This window comes from Pipistrellus kuhlii, unplaced genomic scaffold, assembly GCF_014108245.1.
Source record: "Pipistrellus kuhlii isolate mPipKuh1 unplaced genomic scaffold, mPipKuh1.p scaffold_m20_p_11, whole genome shotgun sequence".
NCBI lineage: Eukaryota > Metazoa > Chordata > Mammalia > Chiroptera > Vespertilionidae > Pipistrellus > Pipistrellus kuhlii.
Genome location: NW_023425416.1, coordinates 11,594,238 through 11,612,961, shown reverse-complemented (window position 1 = coordinate 11,612,961; position 18,724 = coordinate 11,594,238). Strand labels below are relative to the sequence as shown.

The window sequence follows — 18,724 nt, the reverse complement described above, 5'->3', positions numbered from 1 at the left end:
AGGCCTCTTGTCCCCGCCGTGAGGGTCCTATCGGGTCTCAGTGGGGCCACCCGTGAGCGCCTTCCTTGGCCTGTCACCCAAACACTCGTGTTGTGAATGAGGCCAGCTCTCACTCCAGGGCCCTGAATCGAGCTTGATGCCTGCTCTGTCCCTGGAGGCGGCAGCCAGCTCTGAGCATAGGGATGACCACCGTGGAACCTTTCATGTGTCCTCTCGTCGCTTTCTCCGAGACACCGAGGGCTTCCACTCCAGACCCGGTAACCCTCAGTGCCGGTTAGGAAAGTCCTTTGGGACTGGGGCTCCGAGGCCACCTTGCTGAGGTTGCTCAGTGCTCGTCGAGGCAGGCCCCGTGCTGCTAAGAGTCAGGATTTCCTGGGGCGGGGCGGGGGGAGGCCCCACACTCTGTTCAAGTTCCCAGGGTTTTTGTTTTGGTTCGAAGTCCTTCCCCTGTTTTTGTCGAATGCGGCCTGCTGTGCAAAGACCTTTCAAATACCAGCTCCGTGACTTTTGCCTTCTTGGCTGTAGGATTAAATCTGCTGCCAAGAATTAGTAAATAAAACACTGGTTATGGAAATGTTTTGATACAAAGCGAACACCGAAAGTGAGTAGAGGAGAGGAGACAGTGCCGGCCAGCAAAGTAGGGTGTGGAGTCAAGTACACTCAGGTTTGGGCTCCAGCTTTGTGATCTGCTGGGTACGCCCCCCCCCCCCCCCCGACCAAGGACTCCACCTTCCCGGGCCTCAGTTTCCCCACCGGTGAGAGCCCTTGGTTAGTAGCCAGCACTCCACAGGGCTGTGGTTGGAGCGGAAGGAGGTGATGTGCTGTCCCAAGGCCTGGTGTACGGAATGCGTCCGGTGAAGGACAGCTGTCACTGTCAGTATGAATCATCGTTCCTGAATAGTTAATTGGCTTGCCTTTTCCAGGAGTGGAAGTTGGGAAGGACCAGGAGTTCGCCATTGACACCCGAGGGGCGGGAGGCCAAGGCAAGCTGGACGTGACGATCCTGAGCCCCTCGAGGAAGGTGGTGCCGTGCCTGGTGGCGCCGGTGCCCGGCCGGGAGAGCAGCACGGCCAAGTTCATCCCGCGGGAGGAGGGGCTCTACGCCGTCGACGTGACCTACGACGGGCACCCCGTGCTGGGGAGCCCCTACACGGTGGAGGCCTTGCTGCCGCCTGATCCCACCAAGGTCAGCTTCTGTTCTTGTTGGGCACCATGCCGCCCGCTGTCTAACACACCCCCTCTGATCCTGGCAAACACCTAGGCGAAAGCCTACCGTGGTGATAGTCAGTTCTCCGTGGCTGACTGCCGTCCCCTCTCCTGCAGGCCGGCGTACAGGGTCCTGCGCGCAGCTGGGCCCCTCCCTGCACCTCCTCTCACTGTCTGGCTGTGAGGGCCTCCCCTTCCCCGAGTTCAGCTCCTTCATTTGTTAAACTTTGTTTTTAAAATGTGTTTATTGATTTGAGAAAGAGAGAGAGAGAGGAAGGACGAGGGATAGAAAAAACAATGATGAGAGAAACATCCTCAATCAGCTGCCTCCTGTACCACTCCCTACTGGGGATTGAGCCTGCAGCCTGGGCATATGCCCTGACCAGAAATCAAATCAGGGACCTCTTGGTTCCTAGGCTGACACTCAACCATGGAGCCATGCCGGCCGAGCTGTTCCTTCACTTGTCAGTGTAATACTGGTACTGGCTTCAAAGGGAGCCTGTCAGGTAGGGGAGATGTGAATGTGGAGGCCTCTGCCCGGCGCCCAGCACACAGTAGACTCTCTGATAGATGCTGTAATAATAAAAGAGTAATATGCTAATTAGATGGGACAGCCAAACAACCTTCCGGACAAAGCCGTAGTGGCAGGGGCCAAGGCAGAGGTGGTTAGGGGCGATCAGGCAGGCAGATGAGTGGTTAGTGTGGATCAGACAGGCATGCGGAGTGGTTAGGGCAATGAGGCAGGCAGGCAAGCAGTTAGGGGTGATCAGGCAGGCCAGCATTTAGGAGCCAGCGGTCCCAGAATGCAAGAGGGATGTCCGACTGCCGGTTTTAGCCCTAAACTGGCAGTCAGACATCCCCAGAGGGGTCCTGAATTACGAGAGGTGCAGGTCAGGCTGAGGGACTCTCCATCCCACTTTACATGCCCCATCCCCATCTGGAAGGTGGGGAGGCCCAGAAGGTGGGGGGACCTGGAAGGTGGGAGATCCAGAAGGTGGGGAGGACTGGAAGGTGGGGGGGTCCAGAAGGTGGGGAGGCCCGGAAGGTGGGGGGCTGGAAGGTGGGCATGGCAGGAGAGAGGACATGTGCTATGGCTTCAGAGGCCTGCCCCTTTCTGCTGGGCCTCTCAGCGTTGATTCATTGATGGCCACGTCCCCCTGGGCCTTTTGCAGCTCTGGCTCAGTGGTGTGAGCGAGAGTGTCACAGCCTGGGCCCCAGGGAAAAGGCCACCTCACGAAGGGGCAGTTCGGTGCTGCTTAAGGGCGTGGGTGGTGAGAGCAAGCACTGCCTGGGCAGCACACGGGTGTCAGGCAGAGTTTGACTTTTTACTCCTTCTTCCCGCAGGTGAAGGCCCATGGGCCCGGCCTGCAGGGGGGTCTGGTGGGCAAGCCCGCCAAGTTCACCATCGACACCAAAGGAGCGGGGACCGGCGGCTTGGGCCTCACCGTGGAGGGGCCGTGCGAGGCGAAGATCGAGTGCTCCGACAACGGCGACGGGACCTGCTCCGTCTCCTACCTTCCCACGAAGCCCGGGGAGTACTTCGTCAACATCCTCTTCGAGGAGGTCCACATCCCCGGCTCTCCCTTCAAGGCCGACATCGAGATGCCGTTCGACCCCTCCAAGGTCACGGCGTCGGGGCCCGGGCTGGAGCGCGGGAAGGTGGGCGAGGCCGGGCTGCTCAGCGTGGACTGCTCGGAGGCCGGGCCCGGGGCGCTGGGCCTGGAGGCTGTCTCGGACGCGGGGGCGAAGGCCGAGGTCCGCATCGAGAACAACAAGGACGGCACCTACGCGGTGACCTACGTGCCCCTGACTGCCGGCATGTACACCCTGACCATGAAGTACGGCGGGGAGCTCGTGCCCCACTTCCCCGCCCGCATCAAGGTGGAGCCCGCCGTGGACACCAGCAGGGTCAAAGCCTTCGGGCCGGGAATAGAAGGAAAAGGTGGGTCCCCTCAACAGAAAGGGGGAGGCTGTGCACTGCCGCCCCTCTCTCCCCCTTACCCCCCGCCCCCCCACCAGCCTTTGCCTCCCCACCTTCCGGGCCCCCCCACCTTCCGGACCTCGGAGGCAGAACTGGAGGCCTAGCATCCAGGCCCACAAACACACACAGAATAGCTCACACTGTGTGTACAGTGGTTGTGTTGTCACTCGGCTGAGGCTGCCCTAGGAGGGGCGGGCTCCTCTCTGGTGTATGTGGTGGGTGCACGTTAGCTTCCTGACCTCGAGCGTCGGACCCCTTGTCTGCGGTCCCTTCACTGTGTCTTAAGGGCTAAGAGCCTTGTCTGTGGGCTGCTCCTGGCTCTGAGATGCTGGTGGCGTTCTGACCTGTGTGATTGCTCCGCAGACGTGTTCCGTGAAGCCACCACCGACTTCACGGTCGACTCCCGGCCCCTGACGAAGGTGGGCGGCAGCCACGTCAAGGCCCACATCGCCAACCCCTCGGGGGCCTCCACCGAGTGCTTCGTCACGGACAATGCCGACGGCACCTACCAGGTGGAGTACACGCCCTTCGAGAGAGGTGAGTAGACTTTTCGTTGTTCAAAACCGTGCTTGGCCCTTTCCTCCCGGTGGTGATGTCTGCCCCGTGTGCTCAGCAGAGGCCCTTGCAAAGTGATGGGGACCATTGTAGCCCACCTCCCCGTAGAGCCGCCCACTCAGGGCCTGGCGTACTGGCCCTGCTGTGTGATGGTTGGGCTGGGTCTAGCCTGAGCCTCATCGGAGCAGTAATGGGATGATGTCATGGATGTTGATCATTTGTGTAATTTTTTTAGCACATTGATTTCTTTCCTGAATATTAAGAATTATAAACCATTTTAATAAATGATAAAAGCATGAAGAAAAACACCAAAGTACCATATAGTCTCATTACCTGGATATATGATCTCTATAAATATTCTGGTATAGATATTTTAATCTCTTTTTATAGATGCATGTATATTCTGTTTTATGGATTTTTTTCTTTGTCTTTTGGTTAATGTCTGGATGAAGTTTTCCCAAAGCAGGGGTAGTATGTTTAAAATGACTGACTTCAGTGTAGACTTAGTGACATTTGTTTGCAGGAGAGACTGTGTGTGTGTGTGTGTGTGTGTGTGTGTGTGTGGTGAGGGATGGGATGGGGGTGGGTATGTGAATGCCAAGTGAACAGAAAGCATACTTAGACAATTTGTATTTTTTAAAAATCAGATTTTACCGGTATTCCTGTTTCAAACAACATGGTAAAGCATGCAGAGATGAATGTGAAATAAAACCCTGGAGTGGAGTGTCATTTCCCGCAATTGGGCAACTCCTGTACGATTTGTTTTTGTTGTTTTGCACAGGTCTCCATGTGGTGGAGGTGACATACGATGATGTGCCCATCCCGAACAGTCCCTTCAAAGTGGCTGTGACCGAAGGCTGCCAGCCGTCCCGGGTTCAAGCCCAAGGTCCTGGGCTGAAAGAGGCCTTCACCAACAAACCCAACGTCTTCACCGTGGTGACCCGGTGAGCAGGGCCTGGGGTGTGTGTGCTGATTCCATCAAAGGAGGAGCTCCAAGTAGCTTAACTCTTTTAAAGAAGTTTTATGGGTGTTGCCTGCATATGTGTAAAGTCTCCCAACATTTGAGAGGCTTTTTTTCTCTTCTTTTTTTTTTTTTTTTATGATACAGGAGACATTTTGTTCTGTAGAGACGTAGTTACAGAGAAAGATCAAGTGTATATCAAAAAGGTACCATAAAGCACTGATAATAACAGTCATAAAACTACTGAGCAATTCAGGACTAGATGGAAACTCGTTAACTTGACAGTGCTGAAATACATAGCCAATCTCATATCTAGGTGAAATATTAGAAGAATTCCTATTGGGATCAGTCACAGGCACATACCTGAATTGTATGTGCAGTTGCAGCCAGTGCAATTAGATAAGAAAAATAAAAGGATAAGAATTGGAAAGGAGGGTTCAAAGCAGTCTTTACTTTTATACTACATCGTTGAGAAATTCCCTGTGTGAGGAGTGTCGTAGTAGCTGAGTTGAGTTGGCCAAATGGGAAATTTACGGAGGGATTTTAAATGGATTTTGTCAATAAGGAGACTGGCATGAATCACCAGTGCTACTTTGCTTTCTTTTCCACATTTCCCAGAGGGGCAGGAATTGGTGGGCTTGGCATCACTGTTGAGGGACCATCAGAGTCAAAGATAAACTGCAGAGACAACAAAGATGGCAGCTGCAGCGCCGAGTACGTCCCCTTTGCTCCCGGGGATTATGACGTCAATATCACGTACGGAGGAGATCACATTCCTGGTAAGTTCTCCCTCAGAAAGGAACCCAAGAACAGTTGATGTTGCATGAAAGCTGGTTTGATTTTGCATATCTCCCTGAATAAAAAAGATAGCTGGCATTTGCAGTCACTGCAAAGGGAGAGTTCTCCCTAGGGCTACATCTCCAAGAATGTCCCCACTCCCAGTAGAACAGAACCGTGATGAAAGAGTGTTTGTTGGCTTGGAGTTTTGACTGACAGTTGTCTTCATGTGTTAGAGAACCTCGTTCTCAATTTGAAGGAAAGCTGTTTATTTGCAAAGTTGAAAATTTCCACCTTATTTTGTGGTTGGTTCTTATTCCTCTTATACCAGTACATGCATCTTGTTTTCTATTTTCCAATCGACAGTTCTGGTAGCTGATAGAGACACACAACTCAGATTCTTTAATTTCTTTTCTGTGGAATGATATACTATATTCATTTACTGAAAAACAGGGTTTGTCATCCTCAGAACTGTTGATAGTTTGGGCAGGATAATTCTTCGTTGTGGGGGCTATTCTGTCCATTGTAGGGTATTTAGTGGCCCATTTTTTGGCAACCAAAGGTGTCTCCAGATATTGTTATATGTCCAGTGGGGGACAGAATGACCCCTAGTAGAGAACCACTGCTGTAAATGATTCAGACGGTAAAGAAATATATGACTTAAGTTAGTAAGGGCCCTCCAACTTTCATGTTCCAGTGGGAGGAGTTTTCATAGCTCCTAGTTCTGTTTTGATGAAACATTTGCCATCCAACACACATTGAGATGTGTGGGTGTGGTATGGATGCAAGTTCAAGGACTCGAGGGAGGCTTCTGCGTCAGCTTATGCCTTGTCTCAAGAGTGGTGAGGAAGAGGGCAGAGCCCCACCCGAGAGCCCAGAGCAGGAGGGGCCTGGGGTGGGTCCAAGTTGTTCTTACCCTGCAGGCCATGAGCCCAGGGTGAGACCTAGGGGAAGGGGCAGGCTGAGGGTCCTATTTTCAGGTTTCTGGATTGGCTCCCCGGAAGCTGGAGTGTCCCGGGACCACACACACACATTCCTGACCCTGCCTGCTCTTTCCCCTTGTCGTATACAACTGCACACACACTCACAGTCACTTTTTCTCTCTCTCTCACATTGATCAGAAAGCACTGATGTTCTGCTCAACGTAATTCTCAGGTGTTCATTTAAGCATTAATTTATTTAAGGCAATATTTCTCCTCAAACTTGACCTTGTAGCTGTTGCAATATACATTTTAAATTCCTGTAATCACGTATCAAGGGGAATTCAGCCGTGGACCAGACAGACAAAGCTCCTGGCCTCTGGAAACTTCTTATCTATTGTTTATGGCACTAAAACCCACGGTTTAACTGCTAGGAAGAAAGAGCAGGGCTCAGTGACAGCATACAGAGCCATGGGTGCCTTTTGGAGTTTTACCAGCTCTGCAGTTCATGGGATAGGACAGTGGCTCAGAGAATGTGGCCAGGCATGACCTGGTGGCTCCAGCCAGGCAGGCAGGCAGCAGTGGAGAAAAGCATCTCCTGGCTGTGAATGCCACAAAGCTATTTTGACTTTATTGGGAAAAGTCTAGAGGACCCTCAGCTTTGAAATTCCCCTTGCAGGAGAGGGTGAGAGTTTGGCCCTGTGGCGGATCCCTGAGCTTGAAGCAAGTGGCCATCTGTGTAACAACAGAAAAAGACCCATCCTCAATGTTCCCTTCTCTCTGTTGCTTCCCAGAGCCAAATGCCAGTTGCTTCTAAGACCCCAGATTTTTCCCAGGCGGAGTCATGGTGGAGCGTTGGTTGTTTGTCTTAGTGTCAGGCTTCATCGCTAAGGTAGCTCGGGAGGGGCTGCTGTGAAATGTTCAGCAACCTGTTGGCTTCTGATTTGCTTTCATGGGAATTTTAGTTGGTTAAACATTGACCCAGTTTTCCCTGGCCTGGTACAAACCCATAGTGGGGTTATTTTAAACCAGGTATCCTGTGTTAGCCGCAATGGCATATTGGTTTCCTCTGGTGGTCTGTTTGTGTGGCTGCTTGGGTCACTTGGTCGCCTGGGATGAGTGCAGCAGCAAGGAAGTCTGCCGCGATTGATTGGTGATGTCTGCCTGGGATATGGATCAGGGGAGTGACACATATTGCTTGATATTTGTCACCTTGAACTTAACGTTGCCCTGTTGGTTCTTGGTTGCTCTCGAGTGAAGTTCAGACAGCTTCCAATGGAGCTCAGAATCCAATGGCCTCTTTTCCAGGCAGCCCCTTCAGGGTTCCTGTGAAGGATGTCGTGGACCCCAGCAAGGTCAAGATTGCTGGCCCCGGGTTGGGCTCGGGGGTCCGAGCCCGAATCCCCCAGTCCTTTACGGTGGACAGCAGCAAGGCTGGCCTGGCTCCGCTGGAAGTGAGGGTCCTGGGCCCACGCGGTGAGTATGCATCCTGCCTTCCTGCTGACCTTCAGCTTGCCCCGGGGGAAGCGGCCACTTAGTTTTTGAGTTTGGTCATGAACTTAGTGTTTTAAATTTTTTAAAATTGATTTTTAGAGACAGGGAAAGGGAGAGGGGGGGAGAGAGAGAAAAAGAGAAACATCATTGAGAGACACATCAATCGGCTGCCTCCTGCACGTCCCCTACCAGGGATGGAACCACAACCCAGGTTCAGTTCTTTAGAGTAGGGAGATGGAGCAGGTGGTGTCGGGCTCTCCCCTGTGTAATAATTGTGCAGCTGCTTCATTTTGTATCTCGGTGTTTGTGAGGTGACAGGGGTTAGTCTGGTTAGTCTGGGTTTGGCTCAGAGGTGATACCTCTGTTTGAAATGCCTTCACACTCACATGGAACTTGCCTCCACATTTCTGGACATGGCAGATACTCGGCCCACTTGCCACCTGGCTTTGCCACTGTCCCAACCCCTTGGAGAGAGGGGTTCTCTTTGGGGGATGGGCTTTGTTAACAGTTTGGCCCGCCTTTTTGGCACCCTGGAATTGGGGTTTGGTAAGATAAGCAGGCCATTTTGGGACAAAGCACTTAAGTTACCTTAAATTCCTTAAATTATCTGGATTTGTCCCTGAGGAGGCACCTTTTCTGAAGAGGAGCTTTCTCCTTGAAGGAGTTAGTTCAGGAGGAGGTTACGCCCTTTAAAGCTCATGGTAGGAGTGGTTTGGGGAAATGAGGTCCTGGGGCTAGAACTTGATTGTACAGAGTTTCTGAGCCTCTGTGTGTGCCCGTGCGTGTGCGTGAGAGAGGGAGTGGGGAGGAGGGGGGAGCTTAGATATATGTACCTCTGGTATGGAGGATTCTTAAGTAACAGCCTCTTAATTTTAGCTGATGAGACAGATTCCCAGTCATGGCACAGCCCCTTGAAAGCCATTTCAGAGTTCTTTAAAGGGGAGCCGGAGGGTGACTTTATGGAAACAGGTTTGCATTTTCCTATTGGCTGCTACTCTAATTGATGCAATCGGAATGCCTCTTGCTGGCATCACCCTTGAAATTGCCTTGCATGTGCCTCCTCTGCTTTGCTTAATGTGCATGCTACGCTTTGGTTAACCTACCCTGCAGTTGACCCATCGCTGAGGCTTGTGTTTAGAACCAGGATCTAGAATCTACCGGCCCAATGCATGCCTTGATTATGCTTTAACATAACCTCCAACTGTCTCCTGCATGCATCACATTGATGGCTCCCTCACCCCATGAGAAGGGCACCTCCCCTGCCCTGCACTTACACCCAATGTGCTGCCCCTTTGGTCTTTGCCAAAGTGGCCACAAGTCGTCGTCGTTGTCGTCTTCTTCTTCTTCTTCTTTTTTTTTTTTTTTTTTTTTTTTTTAATATATTTTATTGAGTTTTTACAGAGAGAAAGAGAGAGAGGGATAAAGAGTTAGAAACATCCATCAGCTGCCTCCTGCACACCTTCTACTGGGGCTGTACCTGCAACCAAGGTACATGCTGGAATTGAACCCAGGACCCTTCAGTCTGCAAGCTGACACTCTATCCACTGAGCCAAACTGGTTTCAGCATGGCCACAAGTCTTGACTGGCCAACCCATTGGTTAATTTTTGCTGTTCCGAGTTCTGGACTCTTTGGCCCTTTTCCAGCTGTAGAGTAAAGTTTGCCATGTCTTAAGCATGCTTAACCAGCTTGAAAGGATGTCATAACATGTCTGCAACATGCACCTTCGCCATACGCCCTCCGGAACAAGTGCAGGCAGTCTCCTAAAGTATACTCCAGGGCTGGCTGCAGTACTTGAGCCAATAACAAGCTGACGGTGTCTCCTGGAGTCATTCTGCAGCCGTGAATTGAGGATCCTGTCTCCTGTGATTTCCTAAGCCTCTGGTTGTGGTCGCTTGCATTTATGTTATTCATCAGTGGAAACCAATAGCTCTTGGGGATGAATGTGATCCTTTTTGAACTCGGCCCAGGGTGGAGTGTAGGGCAGGGGAGGCAGCTCCTCAGACCTCTCATCTCTGCCCTCAGGCCTGGTGGAGCCGGTAAATGTGGTGGACAATGGGGATGGCACACACACGGTGACCTATACCCCATCCCAAGAAGGGCCGTACATGGTCTCTGTGAAATATGCTGATGAAGAGATCCCTCGTAGGTAAGCTCTTGACACTGAGGGAAGGGTCCAAACCAGACTCAAACCCACCCCTCCACAGGGATCCCCAGCATTGCTCTGGTGGCCCATCCATCCATCCATCCATCCATCTATCTGACCTACAAGTCCTACTGAGAACCTTTGTGGCTCCTGCCCCTAGCTTCCCCTCCTACCCCTTTCTGCCATTATTAACTTAAAGACCAGCTGGAATTAAGGAGTTGGGAATTTGGGGTGAAGATGCATTAATTTAGCAGTCTTTTTTTCTTCTGACCCTGCAAGTAGTTTTCTGGTTCAGGCAAAGACTTCTACTTTTTTACTTTTCTATCCACAAAGGGTTGGATAGAAATCTTATTCCTCATTCATATTAATACAGAAAATATTGCATAAGCTCTTTACCTCCCACAACAGCCTTCAAAGATTTTTAAAAATCATATTTAAGGTTTAAAAGCTTTGTCCATACCCCAACATACATATTTTACATAAAGATATGTATGTATGGCTAGCTACATAGAAATATGATTTATAAATTATGTTTATGTATTTACTAATAGCATACCAGCTAAAGCATACAAAAATAGAAAATAAGAGGCGGTAAAACATTAAAACTTCAGTGTTCTCTTTCTATTGACCATTGTTTTAGCATAATAAAAGTAGGTTAAATATGTTTAACCCCATGTTTCCCAAACTAATTTTGAAATTAAGTCTATATCCCCTGGATTGCAGCCAGGGAAAGCTGGTCTGTTGTATGATGGTTACTGCCTCATAACTGTAAATTTCTGCTGGACTTAAGACATTGACTAAACTCACCATTTTTATCTGCTGTAGAAATCCTCTTTGCAGTCCCAGTTTCTTTGTGTGAGAGAGGTCAGCTGGAGCAGGGTTGCTGTGTATCCATACTGACCGAGGGTTGTGTGTCTGTCAAGTCCCTTTAAGGTCAAGGTCCTTCCCACATACGATGCCAGCAAAGTGACTGCCAGTGGCCCCGGCCTCAGCTCCTATGGTGTGCCCGCCAGTCTTCCGGTGGAGTTTGCGATCGATGCCAGAGATGCCGGGGAAGGCCTGCTTGCTGTTCAAATAACGGTAACTTTGCGTTATTTTCTGGAGTCAGACTCATAAAGCCTAATTTTCTGGCCAGAGGTAAGAACCAGGATGTTAATAACCAGCTTCTGGCATGGTACCACTGTCTGACAGATTATTCCCACCAGAGAGTCCGTGAATGTGCATGAGGACGTGCCTGCCTGTCTGAGAGGTCTGAGGGCCCCAAGCACCACCTTTGGGTGAATCTTATGTATTTGCTATCATAGCTAGTCCTATGTTTTTATGTTAAAATGTTAAGTTACTCATTGGATTAGTTAGGACTAAGTTCTGCTGTGTATCACGAGCTCCAAAATAAGAGTGGCTTAAACACATGTAATTATTCTCTCCTGTTAAAGAAGCCAGGGGCAAGGCACCTGGGTGCTGTGGCTCATCAGTGAAGGAGGCCCATCTCTGCTTCTCTGTCCTCGCCTGTGGCATCTGTCCTTCAGGTCTCCTCATGGACCACAAGGCCCCAGTGCCCTGGTTATTGATCCACATGGCAGGCTAAAGGAGGAAGACAGACGGGAGAAATAGTCTTCCCATCAATCAGCTCTCCCAAAGAGCCCTTCATCCTCCCTCACAAGACTTCTCATTCGCCAGAAATCTGTCAAGTCGGGTGGCCAGACCTAGTGACAAAGGATGCTGGGAAGTGGAGTGTTCTATTCTGGGAGCAGTGCACCTAGCTGAGGATTAGGGTCCTGTTACCGAGGAGACAAGGGAGTGAGCGTGGTGATGTGCAAGCCGGTCCTCTGCCCCTTTGGGGCATGCACCAATGGATTGGGGGATAAAACACTATTTGTTCACTTGACAGAAAAATTACTAAAAATTGATTGTGTCCATCGTGTTAAAGGGATCTGTGGCCTCCCCCACTTCCTACCAATCAAATTGTGTGAAGCCAGTAATTCTGTCTCCTCCCCCGGAGGCACCAATTAATGAGTAAAATGTGTCAAGGTTTTCCCATGAATTGTCTCTACATCTTGAGGACCATATCCTAAGTAGCATTTCTCTGTGCTCTGCAGGACCAAGAGGGAAAACCCAAAAGAGCCAATGTCCATGACAATAAAGATGGCACCTACGCGGTCACCTACATCCCAGACAAGACCGGCCGCTATATGATCGGGGTCACCTACGGGGGGGATGACATCCCGTTGTCTCCCTACCGCATCCGGGCCACACAGACTGGCGATGCCAGCAAGTGTCTGGCCACAGGTGAGTGCAGGCCAAGGATCGGAAAGCCTGGGCCTATCCCTTCTCTGCCACGTAAGAGCTGTGTGATCAAGGCCTGATGCTCAACCATGCTGAGCTTCGGTCAGACTTAAATTGAAGATCTTTTTTTTACAACATTTAAATTCAAGAACCTCTTCTAAGGATCAGAAACTGTTTCCCAGGGCTATTGCAAGGATTGGATGAGGTCAGGCATGAAAAATGCTTTGCACGGTGCCAGGCACACGGAAGCTGTCATTATTGGATTGTTTTCGAAGCGGGTGCATTTGTTGAGACGTCAGCTGTGATGCTGCTCCCAGGAAAAGCGGCAGATGGATGCCTCTCCTGGGCTGTTTAATTATTCAGGGTCACCTCAGGCCACTGTGAGAAACGCGTTCACGCATCGAGGTTTTTCCCTCCACACTTGGGACTGATGTCTAAGTCTCTCGGGAGTGCTCCAGGAATATGTGAGCACCACAGGCCTTTCCACGTCTAAGAGACAACTGTTGGGACTCTGTGGGTCCTTCAGTTTCTAAGAACAGCTCTTACCTCTCTGATGCCGCTTCAAGCAGATGTCAAAGCATGAATTCCCCATGTCTGAAAGGAAACAGATTTGCTTCTCTTTCAATAAAACTAAACATAGGTCCCCCTCGATGTGTTCTATTTCTCTCCTGTCTGTCTTGTTTTGAACGGAGAAAACCTTTTGGCTTTCAGGGCAAGCTTGTAAATGGCTCGCCTTCGCCCTTCTTTGGCTCACCCCTGGCAACATTTGAGGAAGTGTGAAATAGTGGCCAGTCTGCCACACGCTAGGTCTGGATTGTTGTTGTTGACCTGAGGGCATGTAATACTGGGAGGTGACTTCCTCCTCGCTTTCCCTTCCTTAGCTCAGGCGGAATCTTGAGCAGACACAGGCCACACCCCTGGTCTGTCATGCAGGGGATTGCAAAGTCTGGCTTCTACTCAGGTCTGAACAACCTGTTCTTAATCCCTATTGTTTCTGCCCACTTTGACCCCCTCCCCCCCCCTTTTTTTTTTGCCAATGTGCTTTTAATTTACACTTTTCTGCACTCCCTGATGTTGTGTGGATCCTGTGTAAAGGGATCTACAAAGAGAAAGGGAGACTGGTCATTGTTTCGGGACCGAGGTTGAAAGTCTTCCCTAGCCAGAAGCACCCACCCTTCAGAATGCAGCCATTTCCCCTTTTCTCAGGAAGCCCTCTGTCAATGTGGCAACCCTGGGATAGGACTTTCACAGGACACCTCTCTGGAGAACAACTGAGCATTTTTTTTCTGTAATTTAGTTCCCCCTCAGGACTTCCACAGCAGGCTGAGCTGTAATTCTTGGTGCCCGGCCTGCATCCCACTGCTCTGTTATATTAGGAGCATCTCAACGGTGCTTAGCTCACCTTTGTGTGCACTTGGCCCTTAAGAAAATGCCCGGTATGTGTTTGCTAATGAGCGCTGACTTTCATCCCCCTACCCTTGAATGCCAGCAGACCAGATCCAACGTTTGGTTGACACCCAGAGCCTGAGATCCTCCTCATTTAATAAACAACGGTGAAATGCTCCCTTGAGCAGTACCTTCCCCAGGTGATTCCTGGGACATCCCTGTATGTGGTGGCAGTTGAAGGTCTAACGTTTATAGACGCAGACAACACGAGAGCGTGTGGCTTGTGTTTAGGTCTCCAGGGGAACTGCCCACAGCTGAAGCTTCTCTCCTCCGGAACTTTTCTCCAGGTCCTGGAATCGCCTCCATTGTGAAAACCGGCGAGGAGGTGGGCTTTGTGGTTGACGCCAAGACTGCCGGGAAGGGGAAAGTGACCTGCACGGTTCTGACCCCGGACGGCACCGAGGCTGAGGCCGACGTTATCGAAAATGAGGACGGCACCTATGACATTTTCTACACGGCTGCCAAGCCGGGCACCTACGTCATCTACGTGCGCTTTGGTGGCGTTGATATCCCCAACAGCCCCTTCACTGTCATGGTAAGCAAACCCCTTCTCTGCAGCATCTGTTACCGGCAGGAACAGTAATAGCTGCCATTTGTTAAACCCTGGCTAGCACATCCCCTCCCACATTTCTTTTTTCTTGAAAATTTTTTTTCTTAGGCAGCCATGACCTTTTAGGGACACTCTAGGATCCCAGAGAGCCTTTGGCTCTGAGAGTTTTTAGGGAATGTTACCCATCATGCTAATCTATTACCCATCATGCTAAGGGTCTTCGGCAGTGCCCTGGCCTAAGCACAGTTCAGAAAGATAAACTGACAAAAAAACAAACAAACAAACAAAAAACACTTGTAAGGGAAACATTATTCTTTTTTGTTCTGCTGTCCTTCCCCTTCCTGCTTTCTGACCACCGTGGTCTGGAAGAGAGAGACTTGACTTCGGTAACCCGTGATTCAGAGTACCTCCAGTTGTGCTTGGAGAGATTCAGACTTTGCACGTGAAGGGAAATAGCTTGTCTTTTAAAACTAGGAACATCTGGAAGAAAGAAACCATTATGCACACTTCTAGGCCAAAGAAGGACGCGGCTCTTTAATTTCCAATCCGAGTGACTTTTAGATCTTTCTCTGATTATTAGGGTTCTTCAACCAGGAAAGTGGTTAGAAACCTTAGCAGCATTCACTCAGTTAACCCTCAATGCAAGCATTGTTGGCCCTTTCACGAACGAGCTGTAGGGGAAGGGGTCAGACTCTAGTCCACGGAGCCCAGAGTGCCGCTCTGGACAGCTGCCGAGCGCTGTGCGGCCCCTCAGCCCATGTCCTTCGAGGCCCTGGTGACAGCCACCCTTGGCTGCAGAGTTCATAGGCCTCGGTGACCTGGCCCCCTGCCCAGCCTTCAGAGGCCCTTCTCAGGATTACACTTTATGCGGCCACAGAGAAGGGCCGGAAGACGCCATTCACACAGAAGTCCGAGTCTGTCTGCCAACACCGTGCTGCGTGCTGTAGCTCTTTGCCTCCCGTCGCGTTTGTTTATCTGTGAGTGTGCCAGAGGTCTGGAGGCTCTTGCACGCCTCAGGGATACAAACACTTGTCAGCTTGTGACGCTGCCCAGTTGGGAGTGCTTTTCTCCTTCGGGGCTGGAGGAAGCGCGGCTGGGAGCTTGGCGTCCTCATCCCAGAGAAGGTCCCATCTCGGGGGTTTTGTCTGGTCGGCTCGCATTGGGCAGGGTCATTGTGCAGACAAGTCAGAGACCTGAAGTGGGAGCCACCAAACTCGGTAGGAATCAATGTCCCCTTAACCCTGGGTTGCACGAAGGACGCTTTGTGTGGACACACTGCCCCGAGCCACAGCTGACGGCTGAAGGGCGCATCACCCCACAGGACCAGGCTTACGTCTTCCATCTCCCCTCCGCGCTTTCTCCAGCCTCACCTACAGGCAGACTTTCTTTTCATTGGTTCCTTATGGGTAGATTCCATGCCTTCCCTCTGCAGTCTTAGGGCCAAAAGGCCGTGAACACCCAGTCCTGCCTTTGCAGCAAATGTCTCAGGGAGACGGGGTGGGCTGGTTCAATTCTGTATATCATGCAGAAGACGTGCTCAGGAAGTCACCGGTCTAACAGCTTATCTGCTCATCACTGTTGAGAAGTCCTGACTCAGAGGCCATCACGTAGCCATGGAAAGATCTTCCTCCCTGGCCGAGTGTCTCTGCATGTCCCCAGTCTGAGAGGCCCCTAGAAGCAGGGGATGGGGCTGTTACAAATGTTGACGCTCACAAAGCTGCCTTCGTAAGGGAAACTCCCTTCCAGCATATGACAAAGCACACGAAAAGGCGTGAGCAGGGGTCCGTGGGCCTTCCTGCATAGGCAGGCCTTCCGATACTTGTTCGATTTGGCAGGAGAGGGAACCCTCTGTCAATGTGGTCGGTTGGATCAGGGACATGAAGTCTGGTTTTTAAAAAATTAATTTATAAAGATTTTTAAAATAGGAACTACTGTAGACACCAAGGTAACAGGAAACCACTTGCCCAGTTTCATGCTGCAGAGGCAATGAGTGGTAGCGTTTCCCACCGTTTTTTGTGCCAGGATCACACCACGCACATTGCTTTGCAACTTGCTTCCTTCCCTCATCGGGAAGACCCTTCCATATTCATTTCCCGGACTGGGCCGCCTCTCCAGAATGGACAGACGCGCACCATTTACTTAGCCGTCTCCCTTACAGATGGGCATGTAGGTTGCTTCAGGTTTTCATGACTGCAAGCAGCTCTGGAAAAACCCCTTGCACTTACCTATAGACTTTCCTGCTAGTATTCTATAGATCTGCTTCCTAGGAATGGGGCCGTGGGTTCAAAGGGCAGGTGGATCTGACGTTCGAAGAAAAGATGTCAGCTTGCTCCCCACAAGGGTAGGAAGGAGGTAGAGCGAGAGGCTTTCTGCTGTGCACGATGAGCAGGTGGGGAGGAAGCGGTCCTCAGGGTGCAGAGCCTACTGAGCAGCAACGTCCCGCCCATGAGATTCCCTACTAATCTCCATTTGCCACCAACCAGGCCACAGATGGGGAAGTCACGGCCGTGGAGGAGGCACCGGTAAATGCATGTTCCCCTGGATTCAGGCCCTGGGTACACTTTTTTTTATTTTTCCTTTTTTTTGCATTTCTGTGTTTACTCGGCATTCATTTCAGAAAAGCTACAGCCTGCTTCTGGGGATTGCTTAAGCCCTCTGGGTGTCCTGGTCACTGGTTTGTCCCCCACTGATCAGTCCATCACAATGAACCCTGCTTTCTCTGCCGTGAGACCCACCATGTCATCGTCTGCGCTCCTCCACGAATCGCCCACCGTCACGTCTGATCACGCTCGGTGCAGTGTGTCTCTGTTTAAAGAGAAGGATGGACAGCTGTCTTCAGCCCTCCTGCTGACTCTCAGAGCCGCCACTTGCACATTTGGTTTCTGTTCGGAGGGAAAGCCAACTGCTGCTCCTTTCTGCCACTTAAAACACACCTTCTTTTCCAGGCCACGGCACTAAACCTTTCCCGGTGGAGCCTCTTGGGACTCACGGACATTCTGTCTCTCACTGTCTCACTTTCCCATGGGCGCTTCTGGGAATTTTACAAGCGAACTGCCTGGTGGTGGTCAGTGATTGGTCAACATGACTTCTCCGAGCCCTCGGGTTCGGTCTGGGCCCCCAGGGCCGGTTGGACAAAGCCCGCGCTACATGGGCCGCCACCTTCCCAAATCCTGGCTGCACTGGCTTGCAAAATTCCCAGCTGCTCTGCCCCCTGTAGCTTCACTAGCCCATGCTGTTGTCCACTTTGCCCAGTTGACCCCGGCTTCCTGTTTTTAGGTAACCGAAGAGGCCTATGTCCCAGTGAGTGACATGAACGGTCTGGGATTTAAACCTTTCGACTTGGTCATCCCATTTGCGGTCAGAAAAGGAGAGATCACCGGTAAGCACTGTCATGAAAGCTGTTTCATTCTCACTCACTCGCCTGGTCGGTGACGGGTGGTGGTCCCACCGGTCCCCCAGACCCTCGTTCCTGATCCCAGCATCCCTGGTTCTTGTGCTTGGGATGGGCCATGGGCCCCTGACCTTGCAGAGCGTGCTGTGTATCTACGTGTGCCTCTGAGGAGGTGGCCGTGTATAATTTTGCATTATGTCGTGGAGAGAGCTGGTGAACAACTACTGTGTTTAGATACTTCAACTGTTGGGTTCCTGCTCCCCCTTTTCCTGCCTCTCTGTCTCCCACTTTCCCAGGGCGGTGCAGACACAGGTCTGTGGTGCAGTCACTTTCTCTGCCAGCCGCCTCTGACTGCCGGCTTCTCTTTGGGTGGAGGCTCTGCTGACCCTCTCCTCACAGTCAAGTCCTGTTCAGGGTTCTAACGTGTCTTCAGGGTTCAGGAGTTGCTGCTGCATTTTGTGGGAGCAGAAGGAACAAAATAAAGAGGAAACAAGTCTGTTTTCCTGTTCTAGAACTTGGGGGTTTTAGGCAGCAGTGTGTGCTCTTGGATCTGAAAACCTGCACTAGGAAGGCCACCGGCGTGCCGGCTTCTCCGGGGGCAGTCGCTGGTGGCTCATGGCCTGTCTCTGTCTCTCTGTGTCCATAGGAGAGGTCCACATGCCCTCTGGGAAGACGGCCACCCCCGAGATCGTGGACAACAAGGACGGCACGGTCACCGTCAGATACGCCCCCACGGAGGTGGGGCTCCATGAGATGCACATCAAGTACATGGGCAGCCACATCCCCGGTGAGTCGGGCTCCGCGCACGCCCTGCGGGGCTCCGGGGCTCGGGAGCAGGGGCTTCTGGGAGGCTTACTGACTGGCAGGTTGAGGAATGTAGTGTCAGTGTCCCTGTGAAACCTAACAGCCTGTGACCCCAGCAGATGTAGCTAATTTCCAGGAGAAATGGTGCATCTAAGTGTCCGGGTCACAGTGCAGGCCCTCAGGGCTGTGATGGTTTGTGTTTGTCTCGATGC

The 18,724-nt window shown here is 51.3% G+C and overlaps 1 protein-coding gene across 10 annotated transcripts in view; it reads left to right on the top strand.

The window, feature by feature from the left end:
- The window catches only part of FLNB (filamin B), a 136,272-nt gene that overhangs the window by 90,528 nt on the left and 27,020 nt on the right, over window positions 1–18,724 (top strand). For 4 of the 10 annotated variants that reach the window (XM_036430714.2, XM_036430716.2, XM_045579009.1 and 1 more), the window contains exons 20-33: window positions 924–1,186; window positions 2,551–3,148; window positions 3,551–3,724; window positions 4,524–4,686; window positions 5,322–5,482; window positions 7,709–7,876; window positions 8,771–8,863; window positions 9,918–10,041; window positions 10,962–11,118; window positions 12,135–12,324; window positions 14,055–14,302; window positions 16,801–16,872; window positions 17,594–17,696; window positions 18,355–18,495. In XM_036430714.2, coding sequence (XP_036286607.1) covers window positions 924–1,186; window positions 2,551–3,148; window positions 3,551–3,724; window positions 4,524–4,686; window positions 5,322–5,482; window positions 7,709–7,876; window positions 8,771–8,863; window positions 9,918–10,041; window positions 10,962–11,118; window positions 12,135–12,324; window positions 14,055–14,302; window positions 16,801–16,872; window positions 17,594–17,696; window positions 18,355–18,495 — 2,655 coding nt within the window. The remainder of the gene's footprint in view (window positions 1–923; window positions 1,187–2,550; window positions 3,149–3,550; window positions 3,725–4,523; window positions 4,687–5,321; window positions 5,483–7,708; window positions 7,877–8,770; window positions 8,864–9,917; window positions 10,042–10,961; window positions 11,119–12,134; window positions 12,325–14,054; window positions 14,303–16,800; window positions 16,873–17,593; window positions 17,697–18,354; window positions 18,496–18,724) is intronic. The other 6 variants (XM_036430718.2, XM_036430719.2, XM_036430715.2 and 3 more) reach the window with 5 other exon arrangements.